This window comes from Chenopodium quinoa, unplaced genomic scaffold (assembly GCF_001683475.1).
Source record: "Chenopodium quinoa cultivar QQ74 unplaced genomic scaffold, ASM168347v1, whole genome shotgun sequence".
NCBI classification, from domain to species: Eukaryota; Viridiplantae; Streptophyta; class Magnoliopsida; order Caryophyllales; family Amaranthaceae; genus Chenopodium; species Chenopodium quinoa.
Genome location: NW_018745195.1, coordinates 481,240 through 508,447, shown reverse-complemented (window position 1 = coordinate 508,447; position 27,208 = coordinate 481,240). Strand labels below are relative to the sequence as shown.

Genomic DNA, 27,208 nt, shown 5'->3' with positions numbered 1-27,208 from the left:
ATGACCGAGTAACCCCTCAAGTATCTCCTAAATGAGTAACTCGAGTAACCCTTAACCGAGTAACTCCTTACCGAGTAACCCCTCAAGTAACCCTTGACCGAGTGAACCCCTCGAGTAACCCCTGTCCAAACCCCTCAAGTAACCTCTGACCGAATAACTCGAGTAACCCCTGCCCACGGTGTGGCCTGCTACACCAAAAAATTGTTGTATATTTTAATACTCTCCACTATAGTATTAAAATCACAACTAAGGCTCTGTTCACTTCACCTTACAAAAATAATATCCAGTTAAAATAATTTCAGTTCAGTAAAAATAAGTTTAGTTCAATAAAAATAATTTCACTTTAGTAAAAATCAGTAAACTTAAAGAAGAAATATAATAGAAAATTAGTAAAAATAATTTTAGTTCAGCAAAAATAATTTCAATTCAGTAAAATTAATTTCAGTTCATTAAAAATAATTTAAGTTCACTAAAATTAATTTCAGTTCAGCAAAAATAAGGTGAAATGAACGGGGCCTTATCTTAAAAATTTCATCCATTCATATGAAAACAGGTGTAACTCCAAACTGATTTCTTCTAATTACTCTGACCATGCTACTTGCGTCTGGAAAATTCAAATAACATAAAAAAATTTATACTTCGTATTAAATTTCAATCAACAACCCAGACATAACACGGGCACAAAACTAATAGATAATGTAAAAGCCAAACTATTGCAAAAATATATAAATAATTAAAAGCGCTCTTAGGGTCCGTTTGGTAGGACGTAAAATGTTTTCCCTGAAAACTATTTTCCCCATTTTACATTGTTTGGTCAAACTGAAAATTAAAATGGAAAATTTAGGCTATAAAATTGTTTTACACCACAGTGAAAACATTTTCCTCCAAAAATCAAAGGAAAACGTTTTCCTTTCTGAGTTTCTGTTCTCACAAATCACAATTCTCTCTCCTCTTAAACGCTCATCAACAATTCGCTCATCAACATTTTCGCTCATCAATTCTAGTTTATCAACTTCACTTTCGCTATCATCGTAAATCTCACTCATCAATCTCAACGAATTTGGTACATAATTGCTCTAATCTCTTTTATAATCAATTATTTTAGGGTTTTGTTCTGAAAAATTCGATTGTTTCTAGGGTATATATGCTGCAAGATTTGATTAATTTGTGTTATATTGTTTGATTAGTTTGTGCAAATTGTTTGATTTATTTTGTTGATATTCGATTTTAAGCAATGTTTTTGGATTTTTTGTGTTAATTTTATTGGATTGAATTGGATTTTTTGAGCGTGATTTCATCTGGCTAGGTTGCGCTTGTTGAGGGAAAATTATAATTGTTTCATTTTTTCGTATTTTTTGCTGTAATTGCGGAGTTATTTAACGAGTTTTGGCTAGAATTAATGAGTGATTTGTAGGGTTTTTGTCTAATTTTATGTAACTGTAATGAAGCTGATTTCTATCAAGCCTATCATCTAAATTTGATTTTGAGCTAGAAATGTTGGCATAAGAAATGCGAAGTATGATTTTGTGGAGCGATTAGTGTTTTGAATTATTAACCATGAAATTTCTACTGGAACACAGCCGAGCTGTAGAGCTTATTGTAAAGTAATTGTTTAGTGGCATTGTTGCTGTTGAAGATGTTTATTGAGTGGTACGGAGTAGTTAAACATGTTAAATGAGTGGTATGTGGGTAGTAGTCGCAGCAGCAGCTGCAGCAGCAGCTACTCTTTGGATGGACTTAGGGGACATGACAGTGGCAGTAGTAGCAGCAGCATGAGAAGGAATAAGAGGGGAGGTAGTGGAATAAGCAGAGTGAGGGAAGTTGAGGTTAGCAGAGGAGCCCTTAAGACATAAGAGTGCAGCATCATAAGCTCTAGCAGCAGCCTCAGGGGTTGAATAGGAGCCCAGCCAGATTCTAGTCTTCTGTAGCATATTGTTGTTATATAAGGAAAATAAATAGATTGGAATGTCATCAGTAGGCTTTGGGTCCAAAATTTCGTTAAATCTCTACGTTAATTTTTTATTTCTTTTGTTCTACCAACTTTGTGATAATAATTATATGTCGATATGGACAAGTTTTAATCCTAGTAGCCCTTTATTATCGTGGTAATTGTTAGGACTCTTGTTGAACTTTTATAAAGTTTATAAAAAAGACTATTTGGTTTCTTTTGATTATTTTATATTATTATGTTTGAAGTAAAATATAGTATAATATATTGGGGTAGCTAATAATGAGTAAGAAAATATTTGAAAATAATAATAAGAAAAGAAAAGGAGTAAAAGAAATGACAAGAGCATACAATTTGACAAGAAAATACAATTAGAATTGAAGTTTTCCATTAGTAAATAATTTTCGGTTCAACCAAACAATGGAAAATGCTTAAAAATGGAAAATCATTTTCCATTCAACCAAACAACGGAAAGCTTTTTTAAAAATGAGTTTTTCATTGTAAATGATTTTCATGGAAAACCATTTTACATTGAAAATGTTTTACACCCTACCAAACGGACTCTTAAAATTGATTTTCGCAGCCAAATATTTCATTCCAGAAGTTCGTCCTTCTTCAGCTGTTCATCTATTCCCACAAATCAAATTCAAGCGATTAGGAATTTCGTTTTATTTTTCCCAGGTATAAAACTAATTCTTTGAAAAAAAAGTAATTCGATCTTATATATATATATGCTTGATGTTCAATTTCCGTTTCTCTTGGAATCATAATTTGGTAATCTAATCTCAATTCTAGGGTTTGTAAATTATTTTGCGGATTAATCATTCATACTTTGCATATTATTTCCACATATTTTGCTGAATTTGTATAAAATTTTCCCTCTATTTTGCTGGAGAGATAGTGATTTTGTTTGAAATCAAGGGTTTTGGGGATTGTTAATTAGAGGTATAGAATCTGATGGTCTTTTTTTGGGGAGTCTCGTTTTGGTGAATTTTCGATTCTGCAAATCAAACTATTGGTTTTTTGAGTGGAGATTGATTATGTTAAGCTGTGAGAAAATTAGCTGATTTCTTGGTGAAGTTGGAAAATTGTGTTATCTTCGTTTTGGTAAATTTGGGTGTTTTTGCAGCTTTTGATTTGTAGGTGAATATTACAAAGAATGACGACTGCGGCTAGACCTACATGGGCACCTGCAAAGGGTGGCAACGAGCAAGGTGGTACGAGGATTTTTGGCCCGTCTCAGAAGTATTCTTCCAGGGATCTTGCAGCTCATACAAATTTGAAGCCCAGGTATAAATTTACTTTTTTTGCTTTACCTTGTTTGATATAGGCAAGCAGTTAGCAAGGTATAAATTTTCTCTCTTCCGGATTTAATTGTCACGTTAATAATTCAAGCTATACTATTAGCTTGTCTAGTAATATTTGATGACGGGAATATATGAATTAGATATATGCTTTATGTGATAGTTTTCTGTTGCTTGATGCTCAAGTATATATGTACTACTTGACTAAGCTGATTTAACCATGATTATGTGTTCTTATTGCTGTGTGATTGTGTATACTTAATGCCATTAATAAATTCAAGGTGTATTAGGTGTCCGTGATTGTTGTTTGCTTTATGAATAGCAGGATCTCCAGATGCTTTATGTTGTTGATTGACTTATTCATTTTAGTTTAAGACACTAATAGTTTGCGCTTTAAAAAAAAAATAAAGACGCTAATAGTTTGCTGGGAGACCATAATGCTACTTCCTTGTAGCCTGCCCATGTGATATGTTGCTGTTACTTATAAAATATGTCCGCGCAGGGATCTACTTTGCCCTGCCCCCCTAATCCTGCCATGTTTCTGATTTTAATACAGAAAGGACGGACAGGACACCCAGGATGAACTTCAGAAGAGGGACCTTCGTGAAGAACTTGAAGAGCGTGAACGAAGGCATTTTTCATCTAAAGATAAATCTTTTGGTGGTAAGAAAGTTTGAGAATACTAGACGTTAGAATCAGTTTGGTTCTTAACCGTTGTTTGTACAATTGTTTCTCAAGAATGTCTTGTTGCTTGATTGAATTACTTTCACTTGTCCACTTTATGATTTTGTTACATGTGGTATGCAGAGGATAGAGATCGTAGAAAAGGAGGCCATCTTCTCCTGGAAGGTAGGTGCTACCTATGTTTGTTTGTCTGTTTGTTTTTAATTCACAGTTTTTCATTTTATTATGATATTATGGATTAATGGGTCAAAATAACTGTTGTGCACAATATTACCAGTAGGTTCAAAGAGGGATTTTGAAGACCGTATCATTCCTAGAAGTGTAGATGCTGATGACTCTGATGTGGATGTAAAAAGTGATGATGAAAGGTTAGAAAAATTTCCTGTTCTGTTGTTTCTTCTTTTGTCTTCAATAGTTTAACTCACTTACATTTCCATTTATGATGTTATACAAACTAGTCTGTCTGCTTGTATGTTATTCCTTCTTTCATCTTGCTCATATATTGCACATGTTGAATGGGGGTGAAAAAAAATACTTGCATGATTCTGTTATAAGCTTCAAATGATGCTTTAAGATTTCCAATGTGAACACACAGATCATATGCCTCTACATCATATATTAGTTCCATTTGCATCTCTTTTGATGAGGGTATAGATTGTAGCACAAAGTACTGTGAATATGCATTATCGATTGCAAAACCAAATTTAAGAAGTCGTGATAGGTGCAAAGAAATGAACCGTTATTCCATTGTGTTTAAGTTAAACGTATTTGGTTTAGTTTTTTTGCTGCAGACAAGCTGGTGAATATGTGGATCAATCACTTTTAAGAAGTCATGATATCAATCAATCAAAGCCTTAATCCCATAATCGGGGTCGGCTACATGAACCAAATTTAATTATTCCTTGTTACTATCGACAAAGATCCTCCTCCACCATCCCTTACAATCCAATACCTCATCCTCATGCAAATCCATATACTTCATATCCTTCCTAACTCCTTCCAACCAAGTCATTTTTGGTCTCCCTCTCCCTCGTTTAACCCCTCCATGGTCCCACTCTTTCACTCTTCGTACCGGTGCACCCTCGGGTCTCCGTCTTACATGCCCAAACCAACGCAAACGATTTTCCCTTAGTTCGTTTGCAATGCCTACCACACCTACCTTGTTGCGAATAACCTTATTTATATTTCCATCTCTTAGAGTGTTCCCGTACATCCACCTTAACATTCGTATCTCCATAACCTCCATCTTTTTAATGTGCTCCTTCTTAGAAGCCCAACATTCTGTATCATACAGCAGCAACACTGGTATGGCAATTCTGTAGAATTTTCCCTTCAATTGTAAGGGAATGCTTCGGTCACATAACACTCTCGTGGCCACTCTCGACTTAAGCCACCCCGACTTAATCGTGTGGGCCACATCTTGATCAATGTCACCATTTTTCTTCGATGATCGACCCAAGATATTTAAATCATTCGCTCATGGTCAAGTCCTTTCCATCCAAACTTACCACCTCATTGCCATCCCCCTCTGAGTACCAAAGCGACATACCAAATATTCAGTCTTACTCCGAATCAACTTAAACCCTCTAGATTCCAAACTTTGCTTCCATTGCTCTAACTTGGCATTAACCCCATCTTTAGTTTCATCCACCAAAACGATATCATCCGCAAACAACATACATCATGGGACTTCATCTTGAATTGGTCTAATCACTTCATCTAGAACTTTTGTAAAAAGGAAAGGGCTTATTGCAAACCCTTGATGCAATCGAATTGTAATAGGAAAATCTTTTGGCAACCCTCCACATGTCCTCGCATTTGTTAACACATCCCGATACATATCCTTAACAAGGTCCACGTACCTTCGTGGGATACTTTTCTTCAACATTGCCCACCAAAGTACCTCTCTTGGCACCTTGTCATATGCCTTCTCTAAATCAATAAAGACTATATGCAGATCCTTCTTCTTTACCCTATAAAACTCCATCATCCGTCTTATCAAATCGATTGCTTCCATAGTGGATCTCCCTGGCATAAAACCAAATTGGTTATCTGAAATGCTTGTGCATGCCCTCAATTTATGTTCAATCACTCTTTCCCACAACTTCATAGTGTGGCTCATAAGCTTGATCCCTCGAGAGCGTCTCCTTTGTTTTTATAGAACGGGATCAAGGTGTTCTTCCTCCAATCTTGCGGGATCCTTGTAGCTCTCCATATCTTGTCAAAGAGGTCTGAGAGGTCTGTTAACCAATCAATACCAATCTTACCCAAACACCTCCACACCTCTATCGGTATACCATCATGCCCAACCGCCTTCTTAGGCTTCATCTTCTTTAGTGCAATCTCTACCTCTACTTTCATAATCCTCCGCACAAACTCCATGTTGATTTCTTCATCACTCACAAAGGTATATCCTGTCACCACTCTATTACTTCCATTAAACAATTCATCGAAGTACCCCTTCTACCTCTCCTTGATGTCCTCATCTTGTATAAGAACAATTTGGTTCTTAACTTTGACACACTTTACCATGCCAATATCCTTCCTTGCCTCTTGTCTTCTCTTCGCCATCTTATAAATGATCTTTTCTCCCTCCTTGGAGTCAAACTTTAAACCTCCTGATAAGCCTTTTCTTTCGCTTGGCAAATAGCTGCCTTTGCCTTACTCTTAGCCTCCTTATACGCCGTAAAGGTTTCGTCTCTCCTACATTTAACATTCCCTTTTTTTGCTTAATTACTACCTTCACCTCTTCATTCCACCATGAAGTATCTCGCTGCATCGAAGTTCTCCCCCTTGATTCCCCTAAGACCTCTTTGGCCATTCTCAAAAAACAGTTCTTTATTAGTAACCAAGTCATGTCTGGACCCACCTCTCCATCCCAATCCGCCTCGATTATCTTTTCAGTAAAAACCTTAGTGTTTGCATCCCTTAGAGTCCACCATCTTATCCTTGGCTCATCTTGTCTTCCTTTTTTCTTCGCCTTCTCTTTCAAACGAATAGTCATAACCCAAAGCCGGTGTTGGGTGACCACACTCTCTCTTGGGATGACCTTGCAGTTTAAGCAACTTTGTCTAGCCGTGCTCCTTGTGAGCAAGAAGTCTATTTGTGTTGCATTTGCTCCACTCCGAAAAGTTATCAAGTGCGAATCCCGCTTCTTAAACCATGTATTAGCCAAAATTAAATCATATGATTGGGTTAAATCCATAATAGCCTCACCACCTGCGTCCCTCCGCCAATACCCAAAGCCTCCATGAACCCTCTCGAAGCCATCTTGGCTCACCACAACATGTCCATTGAAATCACCTCCAATATATAATTTCTTTGTGTGGTGGACACCTTGTACCACCTAATCTAAATCCTCCCAAAATTGTTGTTTCTCTTCTGCACCTAAACCAACTTGAGGAGCATAAGCACTATTATCATTCACAATCTCGTTGCCACATAGAAACTTTACCCTTATCAACCTATCGTTCTTCTGATAGACCTTGATAGTCGCAAAGAAATGAAATGTTATTCCATGGTGTTTAAGTTGAAGGTATCTGGTTTAGATTTTTTTTTTTTTTTTTTTTTTTTTGTTTCTTTTCTTTTTCCCTGGTTTTGAATTCCTCTCTGCCTATGATGTGTATAATGTGGCGAGAATGCTAAAAACTTCATTCAAAGTGCTAAACATGAATAAAAGGGTTGCTTCAGCTCTTGATCAAGACTCTTAGTACTTGGCAACATAAATGACTCTGGATTTTGATTTGAAGTTATTCCTACAAAAGTTCAAAGATATGTGCAGAGCTATTAGACAGTTTCTATGAAAACCATTATGAATTTATGATTGTTCAGTTTTTTTCTTCCTGTTTTTGTATGAGAGATCTGTTTTGACATGCTGGTTTCTTACGTGCTAACTTCCCTGTTTTCAGTGACGATGATGAGGATGATGATGATGAAGATGAAACTGAAGCGCTTTTAGCGGAGCTTGAACAAATAAAGAAGGAAAGGGCTGAAGAGAAAATGCGAAAGGTGTGACTGTTAAACCTTGAACTAGTTTTTATACATGTCCGTAGTTCCACGTACAATGCTTATTGTAGTTCTTTCTTCATTTTTTCTCTCTCTCTCTCTCTCTTTTTTTTTTTTTTTCCTTTTTCTCTGTGTTTGGGGGGGGGGGGGTGGGTTTAATAATGTGATGCAACTTTTGACTATTGACTATACATTGCTATTGTGCTCTTTGCAGGATCGACAACAGCAAGAGGAAGAACTGAAAAACAAAGAAGCAGAACTTATGAGGGGAAACCCTCTAATTAATGTTAATGCTCCGTCTAACTTCAACGTTAAAAGAAGGTTAGCCTTGTAAATTCTAGCCAATTACAAACGATGTGACTACTGGACTGTTACTGTTTCGTGATCTCCTAAGTTATCCTGTTGATGTGGTGCAGGTGGGATGATGATGTTGTGTTCAAGAATCAAGCACGTGGTGAGACGAAAGCAACTAAACGCTTCATTAATGATACCATCAGGAGTGATTTCCACAGGAAATTTTTACACAAGTACATGAAGTAAATTGGATTAGCCATTAGATGAAGAAACTACTTTCCTGTATCCATCACAATTTCTTGAAACAGAATGTCGTTATTACCCCGATAGTGCAAACTAAGGTTTATTTACTTGTTTGGATGAAAACTTGGTCTCCAGCTATTGCCTTTTGGAATACTGTTTTAATACGAATTCCATATTTTCTTATTGTACTCACGATCGAGTGGTACTTGTCTAATTGTTCATGCAAGTAGATTTAATCAATGAAAGAAAGACTTGACTAGTAGATGAACCCTTCTTTTTTATTCCGACCTAAATATAATTGTTTTTTTTTTTTGGCAGTTTGAAAAATTTGTTAAAATCATTTTGACTCTACTAGAATTAATTTCTTAGTAAAATCAGTTTAGGAAATGTTTGGGCTACATGCAAATTTCAAACCTGAAAGCTTCAATCAAGTATATGTACCACAATATCATATTTCATATGCTTTATTAATTTAGTTGATTCCAAAAAAAAAAAAAAAAAAAAAAAAAAAAAAAAAAAAAAAAAAAAAAAAAAAAAAAAAACTTATATAGTATACAAGTAATATTGAGTAATTTCTTCCTGAGGCAACCCTCTAGAAGCAAATTACAGATAATTAAAATTACATAAAAATAACTTATCAACATTGGAAGACTTGTAAAACAATGATACATTTGTATTCTTATAATCTTATGATTTCTTTACAACATAAGTTTGGAAGGACCTCGATTTGAATGGCTTTAGCCTTTAGGTACAGCAAAAATGGGAGACCTGAATACCACTCAAACTGTCAAAAATCGAAAACAGACTATGAAATGAATTAATACAAATTTACAGATGCACTGCCTTAAAATTACAACAACAATGATCGACACAGCTTTCAATTAAGTAGCCAAATAAATTATCCTCCCAAAAATGGATAATATTTTCTGAGCAATGTGTTCCTGGAAATCATGTACTAGACAGACTGGTATGAGTAGATCAGCCATTGTTCATAACTGAGATGGAATCTGAATTTGATTTTACTCACTACTCTTCTCATTTGTTTCCATCGTTTCGTTCAGCACAAACTCAGCATACAAGTCTTTAAGGGCAATAACAATGGTTGTTATTAAAGGTCCCATTATTGCTCCCTGCATCACAGAAATTGATTCAGTATGAGAGAAATACCAACCCTAACCACATAGGACTTGAAAGCAACATTTAAGCACCAAAACCTAAATGGAAAGATAAGCCATCACAATGGCACATTCATGAAAATTAAATCCACATAAAGCCAATGAATCAGCAATACGCAGATTAGTAATTCAAGCTATTGCTGCAACTTTAATAGAATTGTAAATTATATCACCGACTCCTTTAATCACGTTATCTTCACACACCAGATACCCGGTTAGTATAAGTTTCAAGCTATTGATAAATATTCTACGACACAAAAACCTCTAGGGTTCAAAATTTTAAAATTTGCTTAAAACTGATGATCATAAACTCGAAAACAAAATTCCCCTGCAGAAAATGCAAAAGTCTGAGTTGATTATGACAGTTGACATAAATATAGCTGACAAGCAAGTTAGTAAGTCAGTAAGAAGATATGAAGATGCATTGACCATAGAAGAATTCCACCCCGAATTTAGTTTTACCTCAACAGCAGACGGGAACAATGCCACTCCACCAATAATGCTAAGCCCGGTAAGGTATGGACTATGACCTGGTATATCCTCTAGGATCTCGGAAGCCCCATAATCCAAGACCACATTATGAATTACTGATAAACAAATTGCCAGTATGTATTTACCCTCTAATGCCAACTGTAGAGCAGCAGGGACAGTTGCTACAAAAGGCGGGAAAAGGGGCAACAAAGGACTTATGAATGCAAGTAATGTGGACATATACAAGAAATGAATGGAGAACAGCCTAAACAGAAGCCAAGTTAAACAACCCTGAACAAAAGCAATCTCAGCAGTTGCAAGCATAACCCCGGAAATTGCCTTATCAATAACTTCAACACACCGAGTTCTAGTTGCATTCGAGACAGGAAGCAATTGCATCACTTGCTCAGTAACACCTCCAGAATCCGAAGTAATAAGGTAATACAAAACCCAAAAGAACACCATTGATTGTGAAATAAAGTTAATAAAACCTGCAGCTCCAGAGACGATTGACCCAACAATAGTAAACATAAACTTGGCACCTCCACCAAGAACAGACTTACTACTTGAAAACACACGCTGCCCAACATCAAGTCCTTGCACAGCAAAACCCTTAACCTTCTCAACCAAATCAACTCGACTAGCAATTAGCTCCCTAGCAATAGCATCAATATCAGTATAAATATCCCACCACTCTCGATCCTTAAACTTCATCCTCAAACTTATAAGCTTCTCAGCATAAGGAGAAGGCGACATCAACTCAGTAGACCGGCCAGTCACGTTAGCCGGCTTAATCACATAATGCTTAATCCCAGCCACAAACTCCGTCATATTATACTGCATTGCCAACCCATCAATCTGTTCCGAAACTGTGTCATAAAACTTAGAAGTATACCTATCAACCATCCCAGGAACATCATTCTCTTCCATCCATTTCTTAAACCCAATTCTTTCAGCATAATTACTTTCCTCTACATGAGATTTCAACCCGAAAACGGCATCTCTCCCTTCCACCCCAATCTTATACGAAAAGAAAATAACACAAGCTAAGAACCCAACAATCATCACAACAATCAAGCCAATTGCAACAATAGTTTCCAATCTCTTCAAAATCCCACGACTAAAGAAAGCACTAACCCTACTTCTCCTAAAACTCTGACTTCTAAAACTAGAAACAGCATCCATTGTAGAATCAACACTATTAGCCCTAAACAAAAACCCAAACCCTAAAATCCCAATTGCCCCAAAAACCCCAAATCGTTCATAAACCAAAACAAAAATACTAAAAGACAACAACCACCTTAACCACCGGAAAAACCCACTTCTTCGGCGAAATTTCCGGCGACGTTCATCGGAATCCGACTTCTTCTCCTTCCTTTTGAAAACAAGCTCTCGGATCTCAACGATTGTACCAACGAAAACCCGGAAAATCGAAACGGGTATTGCGAGAATCGTTTCGGTAAAACCCTTTTGCAATGGATCTTTCCAGAACAGAACTAGGGTTCGTTGAATACCACGTAAAGGGATAGAGCAAAGGATGGCCCATTGAAGGGGGCGAAGGTAGCCTTCGAGGAGTCGGAAAACGCCGTAGACGGTGAGGAAAGAGAAAAGGAGGAAGGCGTGTGCCATGGCTATGTACATGGCTAGCCGGACTTGGGGGTCCCCGGAGAGAGATGAATGCGACGGTGGCGGCGCGTTGGAGTCACGCGCCGCCGTAGACGGTGGCGGAGGTGGTGGTGGGGAGGTGGGTTTTCGGAGGGAAGCCGATCGAAACATGTCTTGCCAAGGTGGGGTGGAGGAGGAAGAAGAAGGGTCATTTGGGTCTGAATATGGAACAAGTTCCATTAGGAAATATGATGATGATGAATTGATGATCAAATTGGTGGAAAGATTGAATTTTTTTTGATTTTTTGATGGAGAATGAAGAAAGCAGGAGAGAGAAAGAGAAAGGGAGGAGAGAGAATTTTTTTTTTTTTTTATATTTTTTTCAATTTAAAGGGGGGAATTTGATTGGGTGGACACAATAGAATGTTTAGAAAATTGAAGATTAATTAATTAATGATTTTAGGTTTTTTTGTTTGTCTCATTTGCATTTGCACAATTTTATAGTTTTAGCGCACATTTGTTTATCAACATATTCAACAACGCATTGTAATATATAAGGAAAAAAACGAATTTTACAAGTTATCACATTCACATGAACAAGTATTATTCATAGTTAAAGTTTTTTACTCATGAAATTGAAGATTTTTAAAGGAAAATGTGAGCGTAATGTATAATAATTTTTTTTTTATTAATATTGGAGGTTAGTAATAAAAAAATGAATGGAATATAGACACAAAATTTAGAGTAATAATTTAAGAGGTTGGAAATTATTGATTATGAAGAGACAAAAAGATTGATTTTATTATGTGAGGAGTTGATAGAGGAGAGATTGGTTTGATTATTTAATTTTTTGGTGGGGGGAAGTGGTTGATGTAGATATTAGGCTTTGTTGAATATCTCTAATTATGATGTTTCGTTGTCTAAATTTTTTAAGGGTTTAATCTAGTCTAATTATCTTTATTCATAGTTAAGCTAGTCTTCATTAATCAATCAGTATTATCAGAAAGCTCACATGCCTAAGCTTAAGCATTTAGCAACTCAGCATCATATATCAATCGTAATCATCATATAATGCAAGAAAATAACTTACAAATAAGAGTACTATAACCCTTTTCCCCAAATAGTAAGCCGCAAAAATGTCAATTTTTGTAGACTTCTTAAGTTATAAGATAAATCCGGTTTATATTATTGTTATACTCGTACTATATCATATATTGAAATTGGCTTTTACGATCATAAAATAAAGTCATTTATCTACTCATTTTTTTTTTTTACCATGAAGTATTAAAGTACATATGTTTGTTTCAGGAAACTAAACAAGAATAAGTAACAAAATAAGGAGAATTTGATATGTGAATTTTACCTCTAATGCAGAAGGGAACAAAGTCATGCCTCCAATGATGCTAACACCAGTAAGATAGGTGCTATAACCGGGCACAGATTCTGCGATTTCGAATGCTCCAAAATCCAACACCAATATATGAGTTATGCAGAAGCTGATTGCCAAAAAATATCTTCCATCCAACACTAACTCTACAGCTCCAGGCAATGTCGGAAGCCAAGCAGGAAAAATTGGAAGCAAAGGGTTGATAAAAGCAAGCATAGTTGACATGTAAACAAAATGTACCGAAAATAGCCTATAAAGAAGCCAAGTGAAACACCCCTGAAAGAAGGCAATCTCTGCTGTTGCCAAAAGCACTCCTGATATAGCATTGTTTAAGGCCTCGACACAACGTTCTTTGATGGGTTTTTGGAGGGGAAGAACTTTCATAACTTGCTCAGTCACCCCACCAGATTCTGATGTCAGAAGATAGTACAACACCCAGAAAAATACTATTGATTGCAGCAGAAATTGCATTATTCCTGCTGCTCCTGAGACCATTACATGTCCTATGTACAGCAGGAAATGTGCACTTCCATCTAAGAGGAACTTGCTGTTTGTCAGTACCCAGAACCATAAATCCATCCCTTGAGTTGCAAGGCATTTCGCCTTATTAAGAACCGGCTTTTCCATCAGATTTCTCAGCTTAAAGGTGTACTTTCTTGCCTGGGGAGGGCCAAAGAAAATTGATGAATTTTCAGGGAAATCATCGGTATATGGAGTGATGGCAAAATGCTTGATTACTTCTATGAATTCTGACAAGTTGTATTTAGACGCGAATTTATCAATCTGATGTAATAATGTCTCATAGCATTCAGAAGTGTACCAATCCATCAACTCCATTGCATGATTCTCCTGTATCCACTTCTTAATGAAGATGTTTTCTGCATAGTTGCTCTCTTCAATTTGGAATTTGATGGAAATTACTGCATCTTTTCCCTCGGCTCCAATTTGGTAAGTGAAGAACATCAAACCAGCTAAACTTCCGATGATCATTCCGATAATTAGTCCTACTGCTAAAATTGTTTTCAGCCTGCTTAATATCCCTTGACTAACAAGCCTGCTAATCTTATCAAGATTAGGATTATTTACCGTGTTTTGTTGTGTACAAGTAGTGCTCCTTTGGCGAAAACTGTCACTTCTTAATGAAGAAACTGCAGAGATGGTTGAAGGTGAAAGATTCGAGCTGAGCATGAAGCCTAATCCAATGAGAGTACAGGCCCCAAATCTTCCAATCTGTTCATAAGCAAACACGAAGAGACTGAACGAAACCAGCCTTCCGACCAACCTTATGAAGCCATTTTTTTCTGGCCTTACATCTTTGAGCTTGTTCTCTCCATAGAAAACCCAAGAAAATACATCGCGAGCATCAATTATTGTTCCTGCAAAAGCTCGTAAAATAGCCACTGGTACTGCTAAAATTGCATCAGTTAGTCCTGCTTCAAGAGGCTCAGACCAGAACTCAACAAGGGTGTCTTGGATTCCCCTTAAAGGAATCGAGCAAAGGGATGCCCATATAATTGGTCGTATGTATTCTTCGAGCAATTTGGAGACTCCGTAGGACAGGGAAATCAGAACTGTGACTGCTGCTTGTCCTAAGGTAACATAGACTGCAACCCATATCCAAGCATCAGAAGCAAAACAACAACTTTGCTTAGATTCTATCTTTTCAATAATTTTTTCTGAAGTCTCTGAAGTGCTTCCTGTAACATTTCTTTCATCAGGTGATATTTCTACGAGGCTAGATTCTGTTAGAACATCATGTCCTGCCTTCTCTGTAGCTGCTGCATTATCCTCGATGATTGGATTTTGGTTTCGAAAAGATATATCAGGCCTGCTGAATGAAGCAGTGCGAAACATGACTTGCCAAGGGACAGATGAAGAGTTTTCTGAATTCAAGTTGAGGCTGCTGGAAGGATTATGATCTAGTGAATAAGAACGCAACCCACGGATCTGCATTTTTGCAAGGCATTATGCCTTTGGTTAGTGTTATGTTCCTTCTCAATTTGATCCTGGAGGTAAGACAGGGTAGTTGACTAAATACGAAGTTCTAGTCATGTAGAACTCATAGTTACCTCATCTAAGTGCAGTAAATATATCAAGTTTTAGACTTTTTTAAAAAAATTAAACTAATATAGCTAGGAACAAATTCAGTATTTCATAGAAATCAAACTAACAAATGGTAGTTTGTTCTTGTAATTTGCTGCCAATTATCTATCCTAAACTAGTAGGCTTGCTTAGGCTCAATTTGGGTCTATATAGTTATGAAAGTTGTGTGTGTCCTCGGAACAGAACAGAAAAAGGGAATAGAAAGAAATTATTTAAGAAGTGATAAACATTTTAAATTCAAGGACATGTTGTTACTGAAGTCATTCACATAGAGAGAAAATAAGATCAGTCCTTTAAAATGTTATCAAAAGTGTTACGAAGTAGCTAGTACTTCTAAATCTTGTATATTATGTTAGCCTACAAAGATGTACCTCAGAAGAACATGAACTTCTTCCATCTGCTTCTGGTACATGAATCGCGCTTAATCCTTGTGTTTGCATAGCATGATCCTTAGGAGGTATTACATGATCAGTTGTTTCAGTGTCAGAAAAAGGATCGGATTTAGGCATACGAAACGAAGCAGATTGAAACATCTCCCTCCATGGGACAGTACTGCTACATGACTCCATATATCTATTAGATACATTACAAGAATATGAGCCCATTCTCGGCTTTTTTTTTTTTTTTTTTTTCTCAAGAAATTTTGGGTGTTGTAGTTTTAGGAGATTCTGGTAGCATATAAATACAGTACATAAGAAAAAAAATATTATGTTCCGCCTACAACTTGAGAAGATGATGTTTATCAAGAATTTTCCTTTTTGGATCTTACTAGGAAGTAAATGTTTTTCATATGTTAAAGTAGGTAGATCATTGTTTTTTCATACAGCTCTAAGATTGCCTAATTTATAGCAATACTACTTAATCATATTGCTTAATTGCTGTATCAGATTATGGAACACTTAGATGAACAAAAGATGATTAATCTTTACAAGTGGTCCGAATTTGACCTTGGCTGACTAAGCTAGTTGATACTATTTATAGATACACATGTTAAACATTAAAGAAGAGAAAAGAGTACGATCAACATAGTAATTAGTCTGGTGGGCTACTCCATCTATTATCAATTAGTTTTATAATGCAACCTTTCAGCTCATATTCAAGTTTATTCCCAACCATTACCATTTATTGATCAATTTCAACATGGATCATTACTGGACTTGTACGTGATTAGACTCTCGATTTAGCACGACCAAATAATTTGAGCATGGACAAAACTAGGGGTGGCACCGTAGATGTACATTGTTTAGCCATTGATATATCACTATATCTATTCAAAAAATTCAGTATCATCTATACTAAATTCCTCAGCAGTAGTAACTTTTTGTTCTTGTATTTTAATCTGACATCATGATTGTGCAATCTTAAATTTTACCTTTCGGTTTTAATAAGCTCGCTCAGAAGTCAGGCTTTTGTCATCTTAGGAATTTTCTACGAAACTTCCATTATAATATTGGAACAATCAGCTAATTTGCATTAGTAGTTATTCATACATGACGAATCATGCATCATTGTACATATAGTGGCCAACTGCTTGCATAAGTTAGGTTATTAGTTTTTTATTAATCGCTAGTTAGGTTTCATGAAAATGAATACGGAATTGAATTATGAAATTTGGATTATGGAATTATTAGTTCAATTGGATGTAGATCGGGTTTAAGTAGTATAGTTTTCTTAGTATAATTTCTAGAGGGGTGCATTGCATACCCTACATAAAAGATGATTACGTATAGATCAAGTCGGTTGGATGTAAAGCAAGGCCAACTCACAAACATTCAAGATTAGTGCTTCATGACTATTAACATGCATAAATCAACCTGTTTGCAGACGTTATATAGTGATCAAGTGTGAGCTTAATGTCTTAATTTTTGCACTTTTGGAAACTCAACTTGCCAAAAAAAAAATTTAAATTAAAATATAGTTACATTAGTTGTAAAGATAGCACTAAGTCGGGCTAGTCACCCGCGGTATCACCACATCCCGTCACAAATGAAAAAAAAAAAACACATGTTGTGAGTGTATGCCGGCTTAGGCTGCCATTATTTGGGAGCACGACAAGGAATAGCACAACCTAGCACGAGATGACAAAACTCACTAAAATCATTAAAATTTGGCTTAGGCACAATGCTTAGCTCATGGGCCGGGCCTAGCTAACCCCAAAGCACATGGGCTCCATAATCATTTTTATTTAACCCTCTACAAATGAATTGGCAATAATGGATGAATATAATAAATATAATTGTGCATGTATTCTCTATCAATAATAGTACACTTATCCTACCAATAATTTGACAGTTAAGTAATCAATCAGTCTAGAAGAAGAGTTTTAGTAGTACATCTAGATGATCAAAGATGGCAAGAATTGATTCTTTTTCGGAGGCTAATGTATGCGAGTACCCGATAGCCGAGAGCCATGGCTAGAAGGATCCAAACTTCTTGCAAGCCACCATTTAAATTGACGGTGTCAAAGGAAGGGGAGCTCTGCAGAGGCCTACATCCTCCACTGCTTTCACACTCGTATAGTTGGTCTCCTGAGTATTGCACTTTCAATAGTAATCTAAATCCGTAGTACATAAACGATACGTACTTCAACCACCTCATAAACTTTGGTATATGCTGCAACAATAACAATAACAACAACAATAAATCAGAACGTATTACTACCACACTATGATACACAATACGTGTTGCTGGAGATCTAGGAGTATGTAACGTAACCTTTATTTTTTAACTTGTTTAAGAGAAGTATAGACTATTGTTTCGAAAACATAAAAAAAAAATTGGATAACATTATGAAACGATTGAAACTAAAGTTAACTACCTGAACATAATAGCCTCCAGTGAGAAGAAACAACATTAGTATCAATGAAGCAATCATTCCCGACCTTTTAATACTCAAAACTGCTGCTCCGAAAAGTTCTCCAGCCCCCTAATCGATTGCACAAAACATGTACATTTGTCCAAAGTCAGTAGTCGATACTAGAGAATCAGCAAAAATAAGTACTCAACAGATAACACGGTAAATAATTTTCCATTAAATTTTGAATTTAACTTACTTGGCTAGTAAACGCGATGAGTAATATCGCAAAAAGGGTAAGGAAAAAGCACTCAACGGTTCTCTTGAACCCGGCCATGAAGTAAACAATGGACATGAAGCAAGTAGGGTAGAGTATATGAGCTAACAAATCACTAAGTGTGCTACAAACATAGTACACACTTAGCCTGTACATGTCTGCTTTTCGTTCTTTCACCAAGTAAATCTTCTCAAAAGGGAATACATAAACTGCTCCAAAAATCGACGAGGATGTCCAAAAAATGCATATGTAGAACATCAAACCAACCTAGACAAATTAAGTTTTTCTCAAGGTAAAACATATTGATAATTGTATATAAACCAGTTTTAAAGATATTATTGTAGGAAATACATTTCATATTCTTAACAAAAACTAGGATAATCATAAGTACATGTACCTGATCTCTTAGTTGAGCCTCGGTTTCACTCTTCGATTTCCACCAAAGAAGGCCCAATAAAAGTGCTACTCCAAGTGCCTGAAGTAATCTCAACTTGTCAAAATAATCCCTCCATCTTTCTTTGAATGTTCTCTTAAACAATATACCGAACTGGTCACACCAAGTCATAGACCAGTCCTTTTTAACTTGGATGGCTATTCGAAGATGCTCCGGTATGCTGGACAATCGATGATTTTCTTCCTTTTCTTTCGGCTCCAAGAGCATCTTGTACTTGACTTGTATGTACTGCCATTTGATCAAACAAAACCAAACATGTTATACACTTTACAAGTACATTGATTTTTCCAAAAATCAAAAATGTAACAAAGCTTTTGCAAGAATTAGTACTTTCAGAACAGCCTTGTCAGATGCAGGGGAGCCATTATCCCTCTTCACCTCATCAGGAACAGTAATGCCATTTACTTGTCCGGTAGCAAGATCGAGCAAGAATTCTGCAGGATTCATTGGTATCTCTGGAGTGAACCTTAAAGACGAGAAGTAGTCCATGGTTTCCCAAGCTTTGCCATAATATACAGGATATCCTTCTGATAGCAGGAGAATTTTGTCGAACATATGAAACATTCTACTCGAAGGCTGGTGAATCGTAGTGATTATTGTCCTTCCTGCCTATCATTAGCAAAAATGTATTCATATGTCACAAACCAATGCTATAAGTTATCTATTTATTGTAAGATTGATTGATATGAAATAATTAAGAACCTTAGCAAGGCCTTGAAGAATTTGAACTAGCCTATTGGCAGATGTTGAATCGAGTCCTGAAGTTGGTTCATCAAGCAATAGCAAAGAAGGATCGACTAGAATCTCATAACCTATGCTTGTTCGTTTTCTTTCACCTCCTGATATTCCTCTGACTAGCCCTCCTCCAACTCTTGTATGACGGCATCTACATCAAAAGAATAATATCAAAATCATCATATATTGCAATAATTGCATATACATGTAGGTTAATGTATGATCAGTCACATATATTCTTAAAAAGATAGACCTTTCAAGGCCGAGTTCTTTGATAATCATTTCAACCCTTTGGTACTTCTGTTTCTTGCTCATATTGCTAGGAAGCCTCAAGTATGCAGCGAAAGTTAAGGTTTCTTCAACACTCAGCTGTGGAAACAGCACATCATCCTGTGTCACAAACCCGATTCTGTAGAAAATATTCAGAGTACTCATTAAGAATGTAAAATTTTGTACTAATATTACTGGCCTACAATGATCAAATCCTACTGGAAGTTATTGTCTAACCTCCTCTTAAGAGCAGCACTGTAAGGAATGCTGTTATAAGTTACAGTTCCTCTGACATTTTCCTGCAATCGACCCCCGATGATTTTAAGTAAGGTGGTCTTACCACTACCAGAAGGACCCATAAGAGCCAGAATTTCACCAGGGCCAATACTTCCTGTTATGCCCTTCAATATTTGCTTATAATTGTCATGTTCTGTATTGAGTTGTGAGGCCATTTTCGATACCACTGCTTTTACTGGGTTTGCTGTTGATCCCTGATTGTGTCTTACCTTGTATTCAACATCTTCAAACTTTCAAAAACGAAAAAAAAAATGGTAAATGATTAACTCCATATTGCAGTTAACTGTTAGAAGGGTTTTTACTGATGATCATGTATGTTAACTGTTAAGTACCTTGAGATATATCGAAATAGGACGGTTCACTGAAGGCGAAGAATCATCTTCTATGATGATTTCAGAACTCCTGTTCCTGAGATAGGCTTGTGACATTAAGTCTATGTTATGACCAAACCCATTGCTTCCTGCAATCTGCATTGAACCAATTTTTACTGATGTCATGTCCTCGATTTCGTCCTGATTCCTAATCTCCATCTTTATTGTGATTTAACAAGAAATTTATTAGCCTAAACTAAAAGTTGTATCATACTATCAGAGCATTATTTTCAATCTAACAAATTGTTAAGTCAACTGTAATCAACCAAAACATGAACTATATATCAAAGATATGATATAAGTTGGTGAACATCATCTTTTTCATGCTCTTAGTTATTTCTTTTTTTCTCAGAATTAATTTTTATCAACTTCTTGAATTGCATCCTTCAAAGGTTTAACAAAGAATGCCAAGAACATGACTTGTAAAACTTTCAAGCTAAACAAAAATGCAACCAACAAAAGGCATTTCTAATTGATACACAGAAGATGTATAGTAGAAGCATCATCACAAGAATGCAAGAATAGGACTTTTTATCTTTTTAGTTGAAATGAGCCAAATGGGTATTACAAGAACAAGGCCAAAATGTAACAATAAATTAAATGATCCTTCTTATAAAAATAAAAAGGATCACATTCTTCCATGCTTTTGATGTTTCTACTATTCACCTTATATGTATCAATTAGAAATGCCTTTTGATTACCCTTAGAAAAATAGGAGGATTTTGCCAAAATAAAATCATAATTTATGTGACGAAAAATGTGCAATTAACATAAGCAATAACCTCCAAAGTTATTACGGAGTACAATAAATTAAAAAAACAAAAAAAGAACTCGTATCAAAAAAAATGTACACATGTACCATATACAAAATACTTGTACAAAGTGCTTTATACGAGTATAATTTTTGTTATTAGGATCCTAAGAATTTGCTCTCTTGAAACTCGAATACCAAGAGTATCTTACTTATTTTACCTAACATACAACATATCTGTGTCGGATCCTCATACGTTGACCCTCAAACACTCTATCTTAGGCTAAAATTATTAGGGCTGAGCAAAATTATCCGAAAACCCGAAAATCCAAACCGTAACCGAACCGAAAATAAGGGTACCCGTTCCGATAACCATAACGGTTCGGGTACCCGATCCGATAATTTGTTATCGGGTACGGTTATCGGGTATCATTTTAAAATTAACGGTTACCCGATCCGTTCCGATAAGCAATTTTTTTCTTTTTTTTTCGTACTTAAATCTATTTATTCAAAATCTAAACGATTATTTTACTTCGTAATCATTTCATAATTTAAATGATTAGTAATTATTAGTAATTTGATCATGATCATGTGGTGTTATTGCTAATTAGTGTTGAATGATATCATAATAACTATATTATAAAGTCTAAATTTTTATTATTGGATATCATATTGGGTAACCGATAACCAAACCGAAAATCCGAGTACTCGAAGTTCGGGTGCCCGAACTTATTGGTTCGGCTAATGGATATTATTTTTAGTGTTATTGGTTATCGGGTACCCAAACCGATAGTGTTAACAGTACGGGTACCCGTCCCATGCTCACCCCTAAAAATCATGACGAACCTTCACAATTAAACCGAATTCAGTATTACACTTACACTTAGACATGTACCGGTGCGATCGTGTCCGACACTAGTACCCGAGTCAGATCGGAATACTTAACGAAAAATGATTTTGCTTGCAAGTAGATTTGTAAAATTCGTCCTACACTCCCAGAACTGCAGAACGCCATTGAAGAGAGAAAAAAAAAATGGAAGGATCGAAAGAAATATTAATCAGCTCACTCAGAAATCTAGGGATTGAAATTCCATCTCAAATCACTTCAATTAAAGACCTTGATTCTTCATCTTTCTTCTCCATTTCTTCCCAATCTCTCCTTCTTCTCCTTCACAACACCAATAAAACGTCGTCGTTTCCAACCTCACTCCCTGGTTCCATGGCAGAAAAGGTCAATTCTTGCACTCATTTGGCCTCCCTTTTTCAGCAATTCGGGTACCCTTTTGAGATTGGCTTCCATCAGGTATAACCTTTTTCTCTATCTTTAATGGAGATTATTGCAATTTGGATATTTGATTTAGGAAATTAATTTGAGATTGGAAATAAATTATTTATCTTTTTCTGTCAATTTGTTGTTTTCTTGTATTTTCCTGTGTTTCTGTTATCAATTAAGTGGAAATGTTGGCCTATTTTTAATGAATCGAAAGAATTAGTAGGTCTTGTAGACAACGAGTATATGGAACGGACAGGATAGGCTAGTCTCCCCTAGTCACTCAAATAGTCATTATTTGAAGTACAAGTACTTTTATGTGATTTGTGGTGACTAAGCTTGAGTAAGATTTTGCAATTGTATATTCAACAATTAACAGTGTTTTAAGTGATTTGTGTATGGTGTTTTTGAAGTACAAGTAATTTTATGAGATTTACATATGATATCGTACCGAGAATTTTTATTGGATGTGTTATAGTCTATCTTGCTATGTGTCAAATGAACTCAATCTATTCATGTTCCTATGTGCATGCCATTCTCAATGTTGATTGAAAATCGAGCATTTTGTCGCCGCCTAGAATTCATAATGTATGTTTCGTCTGCTTGCACAGAAAGGACTTGATCATTTCATAATTAATAAGATAGCTTTGATGAAGGAAACTCTAATTTGATTAAATTTTATGTATTTGTCAATTTAGATTTTATTTGTAGACGCCGGATAGCTTTTTATTAATGAATTGATTTGTTTCAAAAAAAAAAAAAAAAGATAGATAATTCCATAGTTTAGTGAATGGAACCATTTTTTCTGACAAATAATCTCAGCCAAACACCCTTTCATCTAAATTCTAGCGCAAATATATCAACCATTGCGGCATTGTGTGTGAACTGACTGCATAAGCTTGGGAAGGTAGTATTTGTTCTCAACCTTGTCATGTTATATTCTGCCTTTGTATGGGAAGAAATTCTTGCTTTTTTCTTGGATGATTTTAGATGAATTTGTGTAGTTGGTGAAGGTTGTTCTCTTGCTGCTAAAGAATTGTGTTTTAGATTTCTATAGTTCTAGTCTGCAAATGGAATTGTTAATGACTTCTAATATTCTTGATCATTTCTCACCATAACCATTATGCTTATGTTTCTATAACTACTATTTATAATTTACAGAATATATATGTTGCTTACGGCAGTTCCTGTACCCGTCTGAAGAGGACTTGCATAAGTTGGTCAGATTTTTGGTGGAAAAGCTTTCTGAATTGTCTGAAGCCAGGAAAACTGTCAAGTTTGCAGATAATGTGAGGTCCAGCAATGTTGACATTTCAAGGACCTGCTCTGAGACGACTGCTGAAGCTGAACCTGAACTGAAACCTTTGGTCTACCCAAACAATCAGAAAGTTAGAGAAGAATTGCTGGATGGGAGATCAGAGACTGATGCACTGGGACCATTGAGTAACTGTGCCAAAGTTCCATTGCTTAAAGATAATCTTGTTTCTGAGAAGTTGAATTTGGCAGCTATAACTGGCAAAGTTGACGAGCAAGAAACAATAGCATGTTCAAGAGACTTGATTGAGAAGACTGCTCAAGTTAAGGAAACTACTGTTGTTACAGAAACTTGCAAGCCTGAGATGGATTCAATGTCTTGTGAGATGTTCTCACCTGAGGTACTACTGAATAGGTTATAGTATATGCATGACTGGATCTTTTATGTTGTTGCTACTTGTTCTTGACTTTATTTTCATTTTGCCTTTTTTTGTGGTGGAAAATCTTAGTGATATGACAGCAGAAAATTGATACTCCCTCTGTCCATAATCAGTAGTCCTAAACAAAATATACTATTTTAGAATACCGGAAAAAGCTGCTGCCATTTTTAAATTAATATTCCGCAGTGATTTATGATTGGTTTCTAACAGTGTCACTACTTTAATTATGTGATGGGCATTGCTGCATTGAACACAAGAATAAGAACCTTAACTATGAGGGTTTGGATAATTTGACGACTATTTTAGGATGGAGAGAGTACTTTGTCTGTCAAATGTGAAGCAAAATTAAGAGTCGACAACCTGGACACTAAGATTTGTCTTAAAATTTCTTTTCCTTTTACGTATTATGCAGTTGAAACGCATGGTAAAAAGCAGATGTGGTCAAGAAATAGTGTTCCCTGATAAGGATACAGGAAAAGATCTTGAATTACACCATCTAGAGGAAGAACATGAACTACTCAAAGAAGCAATGAGAATGGCACTTGATAATGAGCTTTCTTTCAGTTACTATGTTGAGCAACTCAGTGGAGAAATAGTCTCGAGAAATGAAAACCTTCATGAGTTGGAGAACCAGTGGTGATGCTTTAATGCTTTTAACATTTTTTTAAGATTGAACTTGAATTGAGTACTTAGGTGATGTTTTCTACCTGAAACAAAATTACTATAACCAAGAAACATTAATGTATAATCGGTAGGCTGGTAGGACAATCCCAGTGTAGCTTTTAAGGCATGATGCAAATCCTAATGTCTCATTGCAGCATCAGTATATGATGTTGTGGCTTCAAAACAAATATAAATAGCTCTAGCTGATGTTACTGGCATTTTCTGTTATGGGTAAACGTAGTTGGTTAGCTCAATTTGTTGGACATGCAAAATGATCTGTAATTCTGTAGTATGCTGATATTATATTTCTATCTTTACAGTGACATTGATAGGAAGTCTTTGGAAGAGAAAAAATGGAATCTTCTGGAGTCCCTTTGTGAGAGTAATCCTGACTGTCAGCTCAAACTGCAGAAACTGAAAGACATTGATAGTGAAATTCATACTGTTTTATCTGAAATCAGAAACAGGTACAATACCTACAGCTTACGCTGTTTTGAGCCTAATCATGAGCATCCTGATTTATAGTAATCCTAAGTGCTGGATTACCATCATATAGTTTCCTAATGGGTAAATATGTACGGAGTATAAATAAAATAGGCCTTCTTAATTATGCTGTGATGACTGGGTAAATTTTTGACTTATAGATGAATAAGACTTTACTGTAGTAATCAAGTGTTACTTGTTTGATCTGGTTTTGGCTTTCCTCGTTCTCATCTCCTTCAGTGAACATACTTTCATTCAAGCTTCTTGTCGCTGGTTATAAACTCAAGGCAAATGACTTAAATTTTCTTGTCTTTTTTAAGGGAAGAGGAATGTACTAAACTTACAGGAGAAATGAAGCAGCAGCCAAAAGTTGCTTCTAGGAGATCATATATTGAAAGGATCACTGAGATTACAAAGAACAGTCGAAAATTGGACACAGATATTGATCCCATTTTGAAGGAAACAAGAGAGCTGAAGTTAGAGAGTAACTCCATTGAGGAACGCCTTCATCGAACATATGCAGTGGTTGATGAAACAATATTAAGGTGAGAACCCTGAAAAGTTTTGCTTGTGCATTGTTTTACCCTCTGGAAGACCTTTAAGACAATATAATTTGTGGCGTATGTTTTTCCATTGTCTATAATTTTGTACCTTGGGTCCTTTTCTCTTCACTTGATATTTATTGAAATTACTTTCTCAAATAAAAACTGATTTAATTGATTAAAACTGATTATTACTGATTAAGTAATGCAGCTACCGAATTCAACTGAATGAAACTATTTCACTGATTTTATAAAGTTAAAAAGAAGGGGGGCCTTATTCCCTCAAAATGGAAAAACTCTTTCTAAGAAGGGGGGAAAGCTAAAAAAATATGAAATATCTCTGTAACAAGCTTGCTTTGGCACAAAAGTGCTACCGACTTATTTTTAAGTTTGAACATTTATGTTTAGGGAAGCAAAGAAAGATCCTGTTGGACGTCAAGCTTACAGGCTGCTAACAAATATACATGCATGCTTCGAGAAGATTCGGGAGCAAATCCTTGCAGCTGATAAAGCTAAAAGAGAAGCTGCAGAACTTGAAGTAAAGTTAACAGCAATTGCCTCCCGGAGTTTGGATAAGCATAAACTGCAAGCTGACCTTGATGCCATGAGGACAGAGAATGAACATTTAGAGAAAACCCTCGTGAATCATTAATGTGATCCCTGATACTAGATCCTAGATGAATTTCATGCCATTTTCTGGGCTTCTATTTTGGTAGGTGGTGTAGTTTGTGTTTTTGTTATTTTTTTTATGATGCACGAGTTTGAAGATTTTTTTTATATGATTCATAAATTACAAAATGATTGCAAGAAATAAAGATCTCTCCTTTGAACTCATGTACGAGGTTTTTTTTTTTTTTTTTTTCTTTTTTTTTTTTACTTCGATGATACATTTTTACAAGGCTTCCATAATTGTTGTTTTTGGTAGATTCAGGTTCATAGCAAGAAGCTTAATGTTTTCTATTGCATACTAACTTCAAGTGTAAACAGCAAATTCATATCGTTTTCTTAACCCAACATCGATCTCCTCTTTGAGTTTTGATAAAAAGTACAGTAAGCTTGGTTGATTGTAATTTTTGCAACTGGGTGAATGAAGTTAGCCCAATGACCAAATTGTGCACACTCATAAGCAAACAAGCTAATTAAAATGCTCCTTGCTGCTATCCAGCATAGGATTTTGCTCAAACCCTTTGTCCGCGAAAATGTCAGTACACAACAGCATGTCAAAGGCACTCCAAGGTATTGAAGGGAATTCAGAAACGTTAAACATATCAGTCTGATCTAGTGATCTTGCTCAGCAACACTCAGAAAGTAAAATGCAGTCTTGTCACCATGGCAGTAAAACCACAGATGCCCGAAAAAGATGCAATAGCAACATACATTTACTCACA

At 35.8% G+C, this 27,208-nt stretch overlaps 4 protein-coding genes across 6 annotated transcripts; 2 read left to right on the top strand and 2 right to left on the bottom strand.

Annotated features, from left to right (window-relative positions):
* The first annotated feature begins 879 nt into the window (after positions 1-879).
* Positions 880-8,740, top strand: LOC110710992 (protein CWC15 homolog). Of its 2 annotated transcripts, none has more exons than XM_021889351.1 (8): positions 880-1,063; positions 3,078-3,238; positions 3,809-3,915; positions 4,060-4,101; positions 4,217-4,304; positions 7,845-7,944; positions 8,156-8,262; positions 8,358-8,740. In XM_021889351.1, the coding sequence occupies exons 2-8, from the start codon at positions 3,108-3,110 to the stop codon at positions 8,479-8,481; spliced, it is 699 nt and encodes a 232-aa protein (XP_021745043.1). In that variant the 5' UTR covers positions 880-1,063; positions 3,078-3,107; the 3' UTR covers positions 8,482-8,740. The 2 variants fall into 2 exon arrangements, with proteins under 2 accessions (XP_021745043.1, XP_021745042.1); XM_021889350.1 differs by having other exon boundaries at positions 4,214-4,304.
* A 351-nt stretch (positions 8,741-9,091) lies between these two features.
* LOC110710990 lies at positions 9,092-16,127 on the bottom strand. Of its 2 annotated transcripts, XM_021889347.1 has the most exons (3): positions 15,591-16,127; positions 13,093-15,063; positions 9,092-9,608 (listed from the first exon to the last, which is right to left on the bottom strand). In XM_021889347.1, exons 1-3 carry the CDS (start codon positions 15,822-15,824, stop codon positions 9,498-9,500), a joined length of 2,316 nt encoding a protein of 771 aa, XP_021745039.1. In that variant the 5' UTR covers positions 15,825-16,127; the 3' UTR covers positions 9,092-9,497. The 2 variants fall into 2 exon arrangements, with proteins under 2 accessions (XP_021745039.1, XP_021745040.1); XM_021889348.1 differs by lacking the exons at positions 13,093-15,063; positions 15,591-16,127 and adding an exon at positions 10,116-12,356.
* Positions 16,128-17,423: 1,296 nt separating this feature from the next.
* Positions 17,424-20,664, bottom strand: LOC110710994 (ABC transporter G family member 26-like). The gene is made up of 9 exons (XM_021889354.1): positions 20,379-20,664; positions 19,987-20,276; positions 19,733-19,888; positions 19,447-19,630; positions 19,075-19,353; positions 18,688-18,972; positions 18,273-18,557; positions 18,038-18,145; positions 17,424-17,832 (listed from the first exon to the last, which is right to left on the bottom strand). Exons 1-9 carry the CDS (start codon positions 20,574-20,576, stop codon positions 17,563-17,565), a joined length of 2,055 nt encoding a protein of 684 aa, XP_021745046.1. The 5' UTR covers positions 20,577-20,664; the 3' UTR covers positions 17,424-17,562.
* A 1,317-nt stretch (positions 20,665-21,981) lies between these two features.
* Positions 21,982-26,995, top strand: LOC110711013 (coiled-coil domain-containing protein 22 homolog). The gene is made up of 6 exons (XM_021889378.1): positions 21,982-22,471; positions 23,623-24,093; positions 24,545-24,768; positions 25,116-25,262; positions 25,599-25,823; positions 26,229-26,995. The coding sequence occupies exons 1-6, from the start codon at positions 22,202-22,204 to the stop codon at positions 26,470-26,472; spliced, it is 1,581 nt and encodes a 526-aa protein (XP_021745070.1). The 5' UTR covers positions 21,982-22,201; the 3' UTR covers positions 26,473-26,995.
* Positions 26,996-27,208: the final 213 nt, after the last annotated feature.